We start from the raw sequence: 13619 nt of genomic DNA, 5'->3' as shown, positions 1-13619 counted from the left end.
CTCTGTCAAAGCTTTTGTAGAATACGTCAAACTATTTTAACAAAATAAACACTCCCACAGAAATGTTTTAATGGACGTGGGTCTAATTGTCTAATATGTCTTAGGTTCCTTCCATGATAAGAGGATGACCTTTAATGTCATTTCATTTTTGTAAGTAGTCTCATGTAAGAGTGATTCGTTTTTTGGCTAAACTACAGAGCTGATGTTCAGACCACTCCTTACATGAATCAAAGACTGAAGATAGTGGTTTGTTTTCCTTGTTAATATCCACAATGTTTTACCCAACAACAAAGGCACCAATGTAAACATATAAATAATGGTTGAACATAGGCCACCTCTTTCAAGCCACTCCTCTTTCTGGAATGAAGCAAAACCTGAAACCACTCCCTGTCCCTGCCTTGGTCATCAGTTATATTCCCAAACTCTATGATATGCGTTATCAGTGAGAGAGGACATGGCGAAGCAAGGAGATCAGCTCGACCGAGAAAAACTCTGCTGTTCAATCTGTCTGGATCTACTGACGGATCCAGTGACTATTCCCTGTGGACACAGCTACTGTAAGAGCTGTATCAAACTCCGCTGGGATGAAGAGGAAAAGGACGACATCCTCAGCTGTCCTCAGTGCAGACAGATCTTTAAAATGAGGCCTGCTCTCGTGAAAAACATTGTGTTGACAGATTTAGTGGAGGAACTGAAGAAGACTGGACTCCAAGCTGCTCCAGCTGATCTCTGCTACGCCGGACCTGGAGATGTGGCCTGTGATTTCTGCACTGGGAGAAAGCGAAAGGCTTCTAAATCCTGTCTGCAGTGTCTGGTCTCTTATTGTGAGCAGCACCTCCAGCCTCACTATGAGGTTGCTCCGTTAAAGAAGCACAAGCTGCTAAAACCATCTGCAAATATTCAAGAGAACATTTGCTCTCGTCACAATGAGGTGATGAAGATTTTCTGCCTCACTGATCAACAGTGTATCTGTTATCTCTGCTCCATGGATGAACATAAAGGCCACAACACAGTCTCTGCTGAAGCAGAAATGATAAACAAGAAGAAAGAGCTCGGCCTGAGTCGGCAAAAAATCCAACGAAGAATCCGGGACCAAGAGAATCACGTGAAGATGCTTCAGCAGGAGGTGGTGGCTATAAATTGCTCTGCAGATAAAGCAGTGACAAACACTGAGAAGTTGTCCACTGACTTGGTCAATGTCATCGTGAGAGGAAGCACTGCTGTGAAGCGTAAGATCAGGTCCCAGCAGTTCACTGAAGTGAGTCGGGCCAAAAAGCTTAAAGAGAAGTTGGAGCAGGAGCTCGTTGAACTGAGAAGGAAAGACACTGAGTTGGAGAAACTCTCACACACAGAGGATCAAATCCAGTTTCTTCACAATTACGTCTCGTTGCCACCCCTCAGCAAATGTACCTTATGTCCCCTACCTAGCTCCAATACTCATCCTCTGCAATATTTTGAGAACGTTTCAAAAGCTGTATCGGAGGCCGGAGGCAAACTAACAGGAACATCCACTGAGGAATGGAACAAGATCTCAATGACAGTAACTGAAGTGGATGTTTTGCTGCCTCAAGACCCAAAGACCAGAGCTGAACTTTCACAATATGCAGTTCAGAGGAATCAGCTCACACTGAATCCAAACACAGCAAACACACGACTGGTATTATCTGAAGAGAACAGAAAAGCCACATCAGTGAAAGACACACAGTCATATATTGGTCACCCAGAGAGATTCATGTACAATGCTCAGGTTCTAAGTAGACAACAGCTGACTGGACGTTGTTATTGGGAAGTACAGTGGAGTGGACTGGGAGTCTCAGTAGCAGTTGCATACAAGGACATTGCCAGAACCGGAAAGGAAAGTGTATTTGGAGACAATGAGAAGTCCTGGGTATTGGAGTGCTGCTCCAATGGCAACTATAACTTCAAACACAAAGGCAATAGAAAAACCATACGAGGCCGTCAGTCCTTCAGAGTTGGAGTGTTCCTGGATCACAGAGCAGGTATTCTGTCTTTCTATGAAATATCTGAAACTGTTACTGTCCTCCACAGAGTCCAGACTACATTCACCCAACCACCCTATGCTGGACTTGGCATTTGTTATTTTGGATCTACAGCTGAGTTGTGTGAAGTTAGGAGAGACATCAAGAGTTAGAGGATTTTCCTCAGCAAACAACAGCTGTTTAGATAAATGGTTGACTCACTGTTGTGACAGCTGGTGTAACCTATTGTGTGGTGTATTTACTGTAGTTCTCTTTATTGTTCCATATTTGGTTTGTCTTCTCCACGATTTGAAAATTAGTCGACACTGTAAGCTTTCTTTTTTGTTGCTGTTTTAATCACTATTTTGCTTCATTAATAGTGAGGTAATTTTCCTCCACAATGCTAACATACTTCTTGTGTATATAATGAATATGTAAATGGAAAAACTAAATTTCTCAGTAGTTTTCCTCTTTGTTGTATATTTCTATTATTGCTGTTATATTACTGCATGACCCTTAATATAACAAGAAATCCATTTATCACTGGTGAAGAGTTGATTGAATGTTTTAATTCCTGTCTTTTTATAAATGTCTTTGGGAAAGTGCAGTAAAGATGTGGCAGTTATTTTTGCTAATCAATAGGTGGAGTAATGTTTATCTTCTTCCTGACATACTGGTTTAATTGTACATTTGTTGATGGACAAATTGAGTCTTGTAATGAGATTTCAGACACTGTCTTTGCAATGGATGCTGTATAAACCCAATAAAACATTCTACATCACATCAAGGGCAAACAACTGAGTGAACACGGTAGCATCTCAAGCTTTAGAAGCACATAAAACAATTACCTTTAGTAAATGTAGGTATTATTTTGTTTTATTTATGTCTGCACACATAGAAATATGGGTTGTGTTCATGCTGTTTAGACCGAGTGGAAAATAGGACATTAATCTAAACTGACATTATTTACTCATAAAATCAAATGTTATTGGCACGTCCTTCAGTAATGTGAGGTATGTTGTCCATAAGCTTTCCTTCTAGTTAACCATTTGTTTCTATTATAGTTGGGTGATATGGTTAAAATCTTCCATCTACTTATGTAAAATGATCAGGTAAGAATATGCTGTTTTTGGCAGAATTAAACACCTGACACATTAGCGTATAATATGTAGCTAAAGGTGTGTAGAGACCTTCACATTACACCTAAAGAAATGCCTCGTTTCCACACCGTTTTATTTTCTGTCCGTTATTCTGTGTAATACACGGAGCGCACCCCCTAGTGTTCACCGCCAGGAAATGCACGTCATGACGAATGGACAGAAACGCCGCTGCAGCCATGGGAGAGAAGCTAATTTTGTCTGGTTTTCCTCGTCCAGTCTCAAGGAATATGAGAAGGTTTGTCTGCCAGATATGTGTAGCTAGTTTGGTTAGATATATTGCTAAAAGATGTGTGAACCACTATGCATGTACTACCGTGAGGTACAACACTGATGTTGAGGGATAATGTTGCGGTTGAGGTCAGTGATCACAACAAACCCGGTAACTTCCTCTCTTTATAACTATAAAACCTTTTTTCTTCATGGATCTGGCTTTGAGCACAAAGGCAGTGTCACGTTGAAACAGGAGGGGTTGAACGATCATTTAAAGCTTTTCAGAGTCTGTCTTTCCCCAGACATCTTTTACTGTTTATTTTCACTTCTGCAATATAAGATTAGACTACTCTTTAGGACAGTGGACAGTAAGATTTTAAAACAAGCCTTTAAAACTTCCAGTCGTGACAACTATAATGTCTTCGTTGGTTTAAATGCTGCAACTCCAGTCGTAGCCTTCTCATAATGACTTTCTGTCCAGCTGGGCCTTTGGCAGAAGCTGCTTGTTCCTTATTTACCAGCTGAAAACTGTGCTGAAAAGGAAATAAAGGCTTGTTTGTATCGTTTTTCTCACATGGCCGAGGATGTGATACAAACAAGCTCCAGAGTAAACAGGCGTAAAAGGATTGTACACACACTTTTGAACCACTCCTCTTTCTGCAATGAAGCAAGACCTGATGAACCACTCTTCTTTTCCTTATCAGTGAAACAGATTGAGAGTCACAATTCATTTGACTTTTGCTTTTTCTAAGAGGTGAAATGGCGCAGCAAGGAGCTCAACTGGGCCAAGAAAAACTCTGCTGTTCGATCTGTCTGGATCTACTGAAGGATCCGGTGACTATTCCCTGTGGACACAACTACTGTATGGGTTGTATCAAAAGTCACTGGGATGAAGAGGATCGAAAGAAAATTTACAGCTGTCCTCAGTGCAGACAGACGTTCAGACCGAGGCCTGTCCTGGTGAAAAACACCATGTTGGCAGATTTAGTGGAGGAACTGAAGAAGACTGGACTCCAAGCTGCTCCAGCTGATCACTGCTACGCCGGACCTGGAGATGTGGCCTGTGATTTCTGCACTGGGAGAAAGCGAAAGGCATCAAAGTCCTGTCTGCAGTGTCTGGTCTCTTATTGTGAGCAGCACCTCCAGCCTCACTATGAGGTTGCTCCGTTAAAGAAGCACAAGCTGCTAAAACCATCTGCAAATATTCAAGAGAACATTTGCTCTCGTCACAATGAAGAAATGAAGATTTTCTGCCTCACTGATAAACAGTGTATCTGTTATCTCTGCTCCTTGAATGAACATAAAGGCCACAACACAGTCTCTGCTGAGGCAGAAATGGCTGAGAGGCAGAAAGCATTTGGGGCAAACTGGCAGAAGATCCAGCAGAGAATCCAGGACAGAGAGAAAGATGTGAAGGAACTTCAGCAGGAGGTGGAGGCTATCAATCGCTCTGCTGATAAAGCTGTGAGGGACAGTGAGAAGATCTTCAATGAATTGGTCAATGTTATCAAGAAAAGAAGCTCTCGCGTGAAGCAGCAGATCAAATCTCGACAGAAAACTGAAGTCAGTCGAGTCAAAGAGCTTCAGAAGAAGCTGCAGCAGGAGATCACTGAGCTGAGGAGGAAAGATGATGAACTGGAGCAGCTCTCACAATCAGAGGACCATCGGAAGTTATTTCATAATTACCCCTCACTGTCAAATCTCACCGACTCTTCAGAGTCACACAGTATCAATATCCGACCTCTGAGGCACTTTGAGGATATGAAGACAGCTGTGTCAGAGGTCAGAGATAAACTGCAGGTCATTCTTAATGACCTACTGGTCAAAATCTCAATGACAGAGACTGAAGTTGACGTTTTACCACCACAACCAGAGCCCAAGACCAGGGCTGGATTCTTAAAATATTCACAACATCTCACACTGGATCTGAACTCTCAATAGTTGATTGCATGTTGATTTTCTTCCTGTGTTTTGTGCAGTAAAGATGTAATAGTTTCTGATAATCAATAGACCAATGTTTGTTATTCCTCCTGACATACTGGTTTAACAGACCCACTGTGTGATGAAGTGCATCTGTTGATGGATATTCTAATATGTGAACATAGTCAATCAATAATGTTGATTTGTTTTCCAAAAATAAAACTGCAGTGAAAGTGAATGAAATGTGGTGATTGCTTGTTTCTTCTTAGTCTGTGGGTGTAGCTCCAGGCTACATATTTCAGTAGAGGATGCAAGATAGTAAACAACAACAATATACACAAATAAACATTCATCCTTATGCAGATTTAAGTTGCTGTGGTTGTTTAATCCGTCCCCGCAAAGCTCTGCACAACTAATCAACACAGATGAAGACGAAACATGTCAGCAAGGTAAAACTATGATAAGGGCGACACCTGGTGGTAAAACACAGGCATGATTTATATATAAAAACTGTGTTTTATGGATGTATTTAAACATTACATATATAAAAATGTCACATAAATGCAGGATACTCTATAGTAAATAGATTCATAATGGATGCTAGATAAGCCCAATTAAATATTCCACATCATTCTAAACTCCCTGATGTTAATTCATATAGTCAAATGTTATTGGCCTGGCCTTTAGTAACATGATTGTGTTTAGATATCTGTATTTGGCAAGTATTTAATGGTTCTGCTTCATTATAAATGACTGAGACTAGCTACTGAGACGGAAATTTCTTAAGTGAAGGTGATGTCTGTGTATCTTTGGGTTCCTGTATAGTAACAAAATATGTTTTATTTTACAGCTGGAGGATGAGACAAGGCAGCAGAGCAGAAAAGACAAAGCATATAAACACATACTTTACATCTGATAACCTTCATGTACATTTTACAGTATCTACAGTAACACTTTCATCAGTCCAAAGGCACATTGTCCTTGTCACGTGTCCATCCAGAGGCTCAGCAGGTTCTGATTCAGAGAGGTTATAATGAGGGAGGATCTTCATGTGTTAAGTGTTTTTGTCCATTTACTTTAAAATACTTAATAATTTACACCATCAGAATTAAACCTGACAAATTAATGTACAATATGCACTCAAAGATGAGAACAGACCTACAAATTATACCTTTAAAAAAAACATGTCTCGTTTCCACACCGTTTTATTTTGTGTCCGTTATTCTGTATATTAAATGGAGCGCACCCCCTAGTGTTCAATGCGAGAAAATGCACGTCATTACGGATGGACAGAAACGCCGCCGCAGCCACGGAAGAGAAGCGAATTTAGTCTGGTTATCGTCGTCCAGTCTGAGGGAATATGGTGAGGTTGGTCTATCAGTTATGCGTAATATGTTTTGTGAAATATTTAACTTAAAAAACGTACGTATGCACTCTTAAATTACACAGCTAGCATGCTACCAAACGTTAGCTAAATAGGTTAGCTAGTTATGCTAACTTCCGGTGGCACCCTGTGCGTAATCTGCCGCTAAAGTTCAATTTTAAAGTACTAGAGGCAGATTTTTTGGATTATATGGCATTAAACTTTCCATTTATTGGACCTAGCAGGACCCAGCGCATCAACAAGTGTAGCTGGGATGACCCTACCTTTTTCTAGGTAGTGTATTTCATCAGCAATAACTGAGTATAAATCATTAATAGGGACAAAAATCTTTGGAATCTGTGCATTACTGAATGTGTGACAACATTATGACAGGATTCCTACAGAGACAGACCTTTTATTAAAGAGTAAGATCCTTTTCTTTTCAACCAGAAACATCCCTACCAGACTCCATTGACAAAAACAGTCATTTTAGCAAACAGAACAACTGCTGGAATACCACTGCCTCTATCTGTTAGTTTGTGTTATTGTGTGGTACTTTTATAAACCTTTGCCAAAATAAACACAAATATAATACTCAGTAATTCTTTAAATCAGGAACTACAACTGTTACAAATCTGACATTAGTTAACAGCTCAGGAGACTCCAGAACTGAAACAATTAACTGATTGGTTTATTACCAAAAAAGCAACTTTGACAACAGATTAATACATATATATATTTCCAAGCAACACTGTCAACATTGTTCTGGTTGCAGCCTCTCAAAAGTGAGGATGAACCTGTTGTAGATTATTGGACATGGAATCTTTTATAGACCAAACAATTGATCGAGGAAATAAAACTGTAAGGAAGCCCAAAACACCAAACCCACTGGGTCCAACAACAGATACAGGACTGACAGTGGTCTCTGGACTGTCCCCCTCCACCCTCCACGTCCTCCCGGGCTCACAGAGCAGCCAGCTCCTGCAGCAGCCTCTCCTTCTCCTGCTGCAGCTCCACGATGCTCTGCTTGTTCTGCTCCAGCCGGTCCTCCAGCCACTGCAGCAGCGGCCCGCTCACCGCCGACATCTGGCTGCACAGGTTCTTGGTGAACACCGAGCCGTTGTGGATCTTGGTGACGGGGTCCAGGTGCGCCAGGCTGTGGATCTTGCGGTACGTGTCCTGCTCCTCCTGGCACAGGATCCGCGGCAGCTCCACGGCCGACTCCAGGCACACCTTGCCGATGGCTTCGCGGGGCACGACGTGGATGGGGATCTCCACCCGCTCGTACTCGGAGCCCTTCTGCGCCTGCACGGACTGGAAGCAGGTGTACAGCACCCGGCCCGTCTTGGTGTTCTTATCCTCGATGAAGCAGGAAAAGATGAGGCCCACGAAGCACTGATCCAGCATCTGGTACATGGCCTGGGTCCGCACGTCGACGTGGGACGGCCACACGGTGATGTGCGGGTGGGAGTGGTACCAGCCCACCACCCGCATCGGCCTGCCCGTCATGTCCGCCAGCCTCTCCGCCTCCGTGGAGGCCGCTGACAGCTGCTCCGGGGAGATCTCCACCCGGTCCTTCCTCTTGTCCGAGCGGCGGAGGATGATGACGGAGTGGATGTGGACGATCCGGGTGATTTCCACCTCTCCGATGCACAAACCCATCACCTCCTCCTTCTCTGTGCTCAGGGCGTGATTCATGCACACCAGGAAGGCGTCTGACTCCAGGTGAACGGCGCTCACCGCCATAGTTTCTGTTAAATGGCGTTTTCTATCCGGGCGAAGGCGAGAAACATAAACACAAACAGAAGCAGCGCTTCACTTCCGCGTTCTGACGTGCCACACCAAAACATTCCGTCTTGGTGCAGCCGCTTCCTACACCGACAAACGTTCCACTTACCTTCGGAGCGTAGTAAAAATATTTTAAATCTTTTTTTTAAATTAAATAATTAATTGGATACATTTTAATTGAATTGCGAACGTCTGTGTTACTGTGTTTATATAGATTTATTCACGTTTACCATGAGATTAACTCAGTAAAATAAGGTATTTTTAAATAAACAGTGATTCTATTTTAATAAAATGAATTAATACATCAATCAGGTAGAAACCATAAACTTATGATTTTCAGTTTGAGTTTGTTACAAAGTTCAATCCCCAGTGAACATCACAGTCAAGGAAGCCAAACGGCCAATATAAAGTTTATTTGCAAAGTGATTTCTGTGATACAGCGATCATTTAAAAAAATCACAAAAATTGTTACTGTAATTGAAAATGAAAGTGCAAATGTTCACATAAAATAAAGAAACACTATAAGGGTAGACACATTTTTAAAAATCATACATACAAATGAATGTAGTAAGTGCAAACAGCCCTTTAGATACAAACTCTGCACCTGAAACTAATTGTTTTGTAATGTGCAGATAAAGAGTGAAGTGAAGAAAAGACCGAGTGTGGAGTCCCTAATGAACCCAATGAAACCAAACTGATATTATTATGTTAATTTAGAAAGTGATGTCTATCATAGTTTTACAAAATAATCACAAATCAGAGTGATATAAAAAACAAAATCATAAAAAATGTCACTGTAATCAAAAATAAAAGTGCAAATGTTCACATAAAATAAAGAGACACAGTAAGAATAAACAGTTTTAAATGTTTGAAGCAATTTAAATCACTGAGCAACTGTAAAAAATAAAATAAAAAGTGCCCTTCAAATATGAAGTTTGTACCTGAAACTAATAAAACATAGTAAAAAGAGAGTTTATTAGTGTGAAGAAAAACAAATCTGAACCTTCACTGATGGAGTAAGTTTTGTGAAGCTTGAAATAAACCACATGTGGACTCTGATTGTGTCTTGACTGACTGTAAATGCAACCATGTATTTACTGATGTTTTTTTTCCCATAATCAAAACTGTATTTATAATGATATTAATCAGGATTCAGAGTCAAGTAAATCATTAAAAAAATAATAAAAACTAATTATGATTATTTCATTTAATGAGAAAACTTGTGATATTTTCTACTACGTAACATTACCCTGAGGTTTCCTGCAAAAGGAAGAGGAACAACTTTAATATCCAAACTCTGCAGAAATCCCCTGAATAACCTCAGGAGCCAAAACCACAACGTCTGTTAAAAGACGCATTCGTGTGGTTTTATGTTAAGTTAATGGTTATATGATTCTGGTAAATCATAAATCACATGGTCAGATCAAATTAAAAAGAAAAAGTAATTCCTGTAATTAAATTGCTGTAGAGTCACCTTTGCCTCTTTTACTTTTGTCGACTCAAGCTTACGAACTCAGCAGCAAATCCGTCACCGTACATACCAAAAACACCAAGTCCCTGATGGAGTGGCTGAGTGAATGTGGTCTGGACTCTGTGGAGGAGACTCATGGTTTCAGAGACGCTGTAGAAGGACAGAATACCTGCTCTGTGATCCAGGTACACTCCTATTTTGGAGGATTGAGGGCCTGAGATGAATGTAACAGTACTTTTATGTCTGAATTCATAACTGCTGTTGAAGCACTCCAAAGCCCAGGACTTGTCGTCATTTCCAAATCCACTTTCATATCCCGTTCTGCCGATGTCCTTGTACGTGACTGCGACCGAAACCTCACATCTGCTTCTCTCCACCTCCCAGTAGTGACGTCCGCTCAGAGCGTCGCTGCTCAGAACCTGAAACATGTCAGTGAATCTGTCTGGATGACTTGAATATGGTTGTTTTTCTCTCATCACTGTTGCTTTTCTGTTCCCATCGGATAGTAGCAGCTGCATGTTTGCAGTGTTTGGATCCAGTGTGATCTGTTGTGAATATTGTAAGAACTCCGTTCTGGTCTTGGGCTCTGGTTGAGGCAGTAAAACATCAACTTCAGCCTCTGTCAGCGAGATCTTGGTCCATACCTCGCTAAGGATGTCCTGTAGTTTATCTCTAACGTCCGACACAGCCGCCATCACATCCTCAAAGTACCTCAGAGGGCTGTTATTGACGCTGGGTGTGTTTGTAGATTCACTAAGACAAGCCAGTGAGGGGTAGCTGTGTAGAAACTTGGTGTGGTCCTCTGTGCGTGAAAGCTGCCCCAGCTCGGCGTCTCTCCTCCTCAGCTCGGTGATTTCCTGCTGCAGCTTCTCCTGAAGCTCTTTGACCCGGCCAACTTTGTTCTTCTGCCGGGATCTGATCCACTGCTTCACGTCAGAGCTTCTGTTCTTGATAAGACGGACCAGCTGAGCGAAGATCTTCTCCGTGCTCTTCGCAGCTTTATCAGCAGAGCGATTGATAGCCTCCAACTCCTGCTGAAGCTCCTTCACATCTTTCTCTCTGTCCTGGATTCTCTGCTGGATCTTTTGACGAGTCGTTCCCAGCTCTCCCTGCCTCTCAGTCCGTTCTGCTGAGGCTAAAACTGTGTTGTGGTGTTTATGTTCATCCACGGAGCAGAAATAACAGATACACTGCTGATCTGTGCGGCAGAAAATCTTCATCACCACACCGTGATGAGAGCAGACGTTCTCCTGAAGCTTCTTGGAGGGATCGACCAGTTTGTGTTTTTCAAAGGCAGGAGATTCATAGTGAGGCTGGAGGTGCTGCTCACAGTAAGAGACCAGACACTGCAGACAGGACTTCAGAGCTTTCAGTTTTCTCCCAGTGCAGAAATCACAGGCCACGTCTCCAGGTCCGGCGTAGCAGTGATCAGCTGGAGCAGCTTGGAGTCCAGTCTTCTTCAGTTCCTCCACTAAATCTGCCAACATGGTGTTTTTCACCAGGACAGGCCTCGGACTGAACGTCTGTCTGCACTGAGGACAGCTGTGGACTCTCTGATCCTCTTCATCCCAGTGGCTGCTGATACAGTTCATACAGTAGTTGTGTCCACAGGGAATAGTCACTGGATCCTTCAGTAGATCCAGACAGATCGAACAGCAGAGTTTTTTCCGGTCCATCAGATTTTGCTGCTGCGCCATATCAACTTAAACGGACAGTGGATGTGAAATAGTTTCACTTTCTCATACAAGATAAATCTGATCCAGCTCAGTTCCCTTTCCTCATGTTTGCTCGCTGATTTTCACTTTACAGCATGTTGATTATACCCATCTGTGCATGGGCAGATCTGCGAAAGAGGCGGGAAGCAGGAAACCTCTGGACTGAATGGGACTGGCTGCACTGGAGAGCAGGAAGAGGAGGGAGGGGCTGTTACACTCGGATCCATTCCAGGAAGAGGAGTGGTTTCAGCACGTGTTCACAGCTCCTGTTTACAACATGAAGTAACGGGTGTGAGGCATAAAACTGGATAAGATATGCTTACAGGAGACAACTAAAACTGACCCTGAAAAGTCACATTGTAGGTCCATATGTTGATCCAGTCTGCTCAGTCTTCACTATTAAACAGATATAATATTTTATATAAATCTGTAGCAGGGTCTGGGGTTCTGAAACATCCAGTTTAAACCCTTTAGACTCATCATCCATAAATGTTTTTGCTTCAGTGAATCATTTACTCATTAGAGTGTATAGTACGCTGAATGATGTCAGTGGAAAACTCCATCCCACTTTGGTTTATTGCTTTATAAGCGTTATTTTCAACTGTTTATTTCCACTCTTGCAGCCTTACTTTGGTTGGGCTTCTTTGTCATATCTGTATTTCACCACCATGTGGCGCCCTTGGCTTATTTTTCATTCACAACCAGTTAGTTCATTGGTTGATTTTGGAGTTCAGTCTTTGCTTTTCTGTTATGTCTCCTGTTTGTTTTTAATTGTTAAATTATTATTTTAGCCCCTTGGTGGACAAAAGATAAGCTAACAGGCTAACCTTAGAGCTAAACTAGAGCTAAATTATCTTTGATTGCCGTCACGTCGTCCCCCACTTATTTTCTGTTGTAGCTTTTGATTCATGCTGTTTTTTTTAGTATAAATGATAAATTTAGCAAACATTATTCAACAAACACGATTTTGGCTTGGTTTGACCATTAGCCTCAGCTTTAGCGCTAATTAGCAGATGTTAGCATGCTAACGCACAAAAACTAGGATGGACTTGTAGCATTTTACTTGCTAGATATTGGCTTGTTAGCACTGTCATAGCATTTAGCTGATTTTATCATTTAGCGCAAAGCCCAGTTTTGACATGATGTGAGATTTAAAGGGCCAGTTCAACCAAATCCAAAGGCTGTGAAGGATAAGTGAAGGTAACACATGTTGTGATGTTGTGGCAGAAGTTTTAATCTCATTGTTTACAAAATGGCAGCTTGGAAGTTGTGATGTTTCTCCACTTTTCTGAACTCTCATCATCCACATTAACAGTTTTCCAGTTCTTCTTTTGTCCTGTACCTTTTTTTTTTTTTTAAATTCAGATTTAAACGTGAGGCCCTGAACGTGACGGCCTCAGTGTTTCCTGACTAATTAGACCCGGAGAAACACGACATGCTGGACCTGCTCTCATGTCTCTATGGCAACAGGTAGTGGTGGTAAAACTTTGATCCTGAATGCAGCTTGACATCCCTGTGATCACACACACTCACACACAGACACACACACAGCACAGATCTGCACACACATCATCTACAGTTAGTATAAGCTCGCTAAAAAGATGAGTGTGTGTGTGTGTGTGTGTGTGTTCAGGAGTTGATGGAGCATTTGCTTTGGCATCTCACATGTTTGCAGAGGCGTGTGGTATCCATGACGACCACGACGCAGCCAATAAGATTTGATTGAGACATTAACTGTAGCCCAGTAAGTAGATATGACAAATTAAAAGTAGAAACACCTTATCGTATTTTTATTTTTACAGAAATGTTATGGCACTTCTCTTTATGCAGAAAATCAGTGGTATATTCCTAAAAAAAACAGAGGCAATTAAATGCAACCTGAGGACTTATCAGCTGTGCAGAAGGTGTACAGTAACTGCTGAGCAAATCAGTCAGTTACTGATGTATAAATAAGAATATAAGAGATCCTTCACAGACTGAAAACACCTGGTTTCTTCATCACATCCTGTCAAA

The 13619-nt window shown here is 41.7% G+C and overlaps 4 protein-coding genes across 4 annotated transcripts; 2 read left to right on the top strand and 2 right to left on the bottom strand.

Moving 5' to 3' along the window:
- Nucleotides 1–214: 214 nt before the first annotated feature.
- On the top strand, nucleotides 215–2152 carry LOC108901111 (tripartite motif-containing protein 16-like). The gene has a single exon (XM_018702493.2). It carries the CDS (start codon nucleotides 455–457, stop codon nucleotides 2150–2152), a length of 1698 nt encoding a protein of 565 aa, XP_018558009.1. The 5' UTR covers nucleotides 215–454.
- Nucleotides 2153–4074: 1922 nt separating this feature from the next.
- Nucleotides 4075–5496, top strand: LOC108901127 (E3 ubiquitin/ISG15 ligase TRIM25-like). The gene has a single exon (XM_018702526.2). It carries the CDS (start codon nucleotides 4109–4111, stop codon nucleotides 5288–5290), a length of 1182 nt encoding a protein of 393 aa, XP_018558042.2. The 5' UTR covers nucleotides 4075–4108; the 3' UTR covers nucleotides 5291–5496.
- Nucleotides 5497–7031: 1535 nt separating this feature from the next.
- On the bottom strand, nucleotides 7032–8477 carry LOC108901128 (lys-63-specific deubiquitinase BRCC36). Its single transcript, XM_018702527.2, has one exon. It carries the CDS (start codon nucleotides 8376–8378, stop codon nucleotides 7596–7598), a length of 783 nt encoding a protein of 260 aa, XP_018558043.1. The 5' UTR covers nucleotides 8379–8477; the 3' UTR covers nucleotides 7032–7595.
- A 343-nt stretch (nucleotides 8478–8820) lies between these two features.
- LOC108901126 (E3 ubiquitin/ISG15 ligase TRIM25-like) lies at nucleotides 8821–12002 on the bottom strand. The gene has a single exon (XM_018702524.2). It carries the CDS (start codon nucleotides 11586–11588, stop codon nucleotides 9906–9908), a length of 1683 nt encoding a protein of 560 aa, XP_018558040.1. The 5' UTR covers nucleotides 11589–12002; the 3' UTR covers nucleotides 8821–9905.
- Between the last annotated feature and the right edge of the window lie 1617 nt (nucleotides 12003–13619).

The sequence above is a fragment of the Lates calcarifer genome, linkage group LG9, assembly GCF_001640805.2.
Source record: "Lates calcarifer isolate ASB-BC8 linkage group LG9, TLL_Latcal_v3, whole genome shotgun sequence".
NCBI classification, from domain to species: Eukaryota; Metazoa; Chordata; class Actinopteri; family Centropomidae; genus Lates; species Lates calcarifer.
Note: the sequence above shows the minus strand (reverse complement) of the source record. Positions and strands in the feature narration are given on the sequence as shown.

Coding starts and splice junctions, on each gene's coding strand:
- LOC108901111 (XM_018702493.2), top strand. CDS start 455: ATGGCGAAGCAAGGAGATCAGCTCGACCGAGAAAAACTCTGCTGTTCA.
- LOC108901127 (XM_018702526.2), top strand. CDS start 4,109: ATGGCGCAGCAAGGAGCTCAACTGGGCCAAGAAAAACTCTGCTGTTCG.
- LOC108901128 (XM_018702527.2), bottom strand. CDS start 8,378: ATGGCGGTGAGCGCCGTTCACCTGGAGTCAGACGCCTTCCTGGTGTGC.
- LOC108901126 (XM_018702524.2), bottom strand. CDS start 11,588: ATGGCGCAGCAGCAAAATCTGATGGACCGGAAAAAACTCTGCTGTTCG.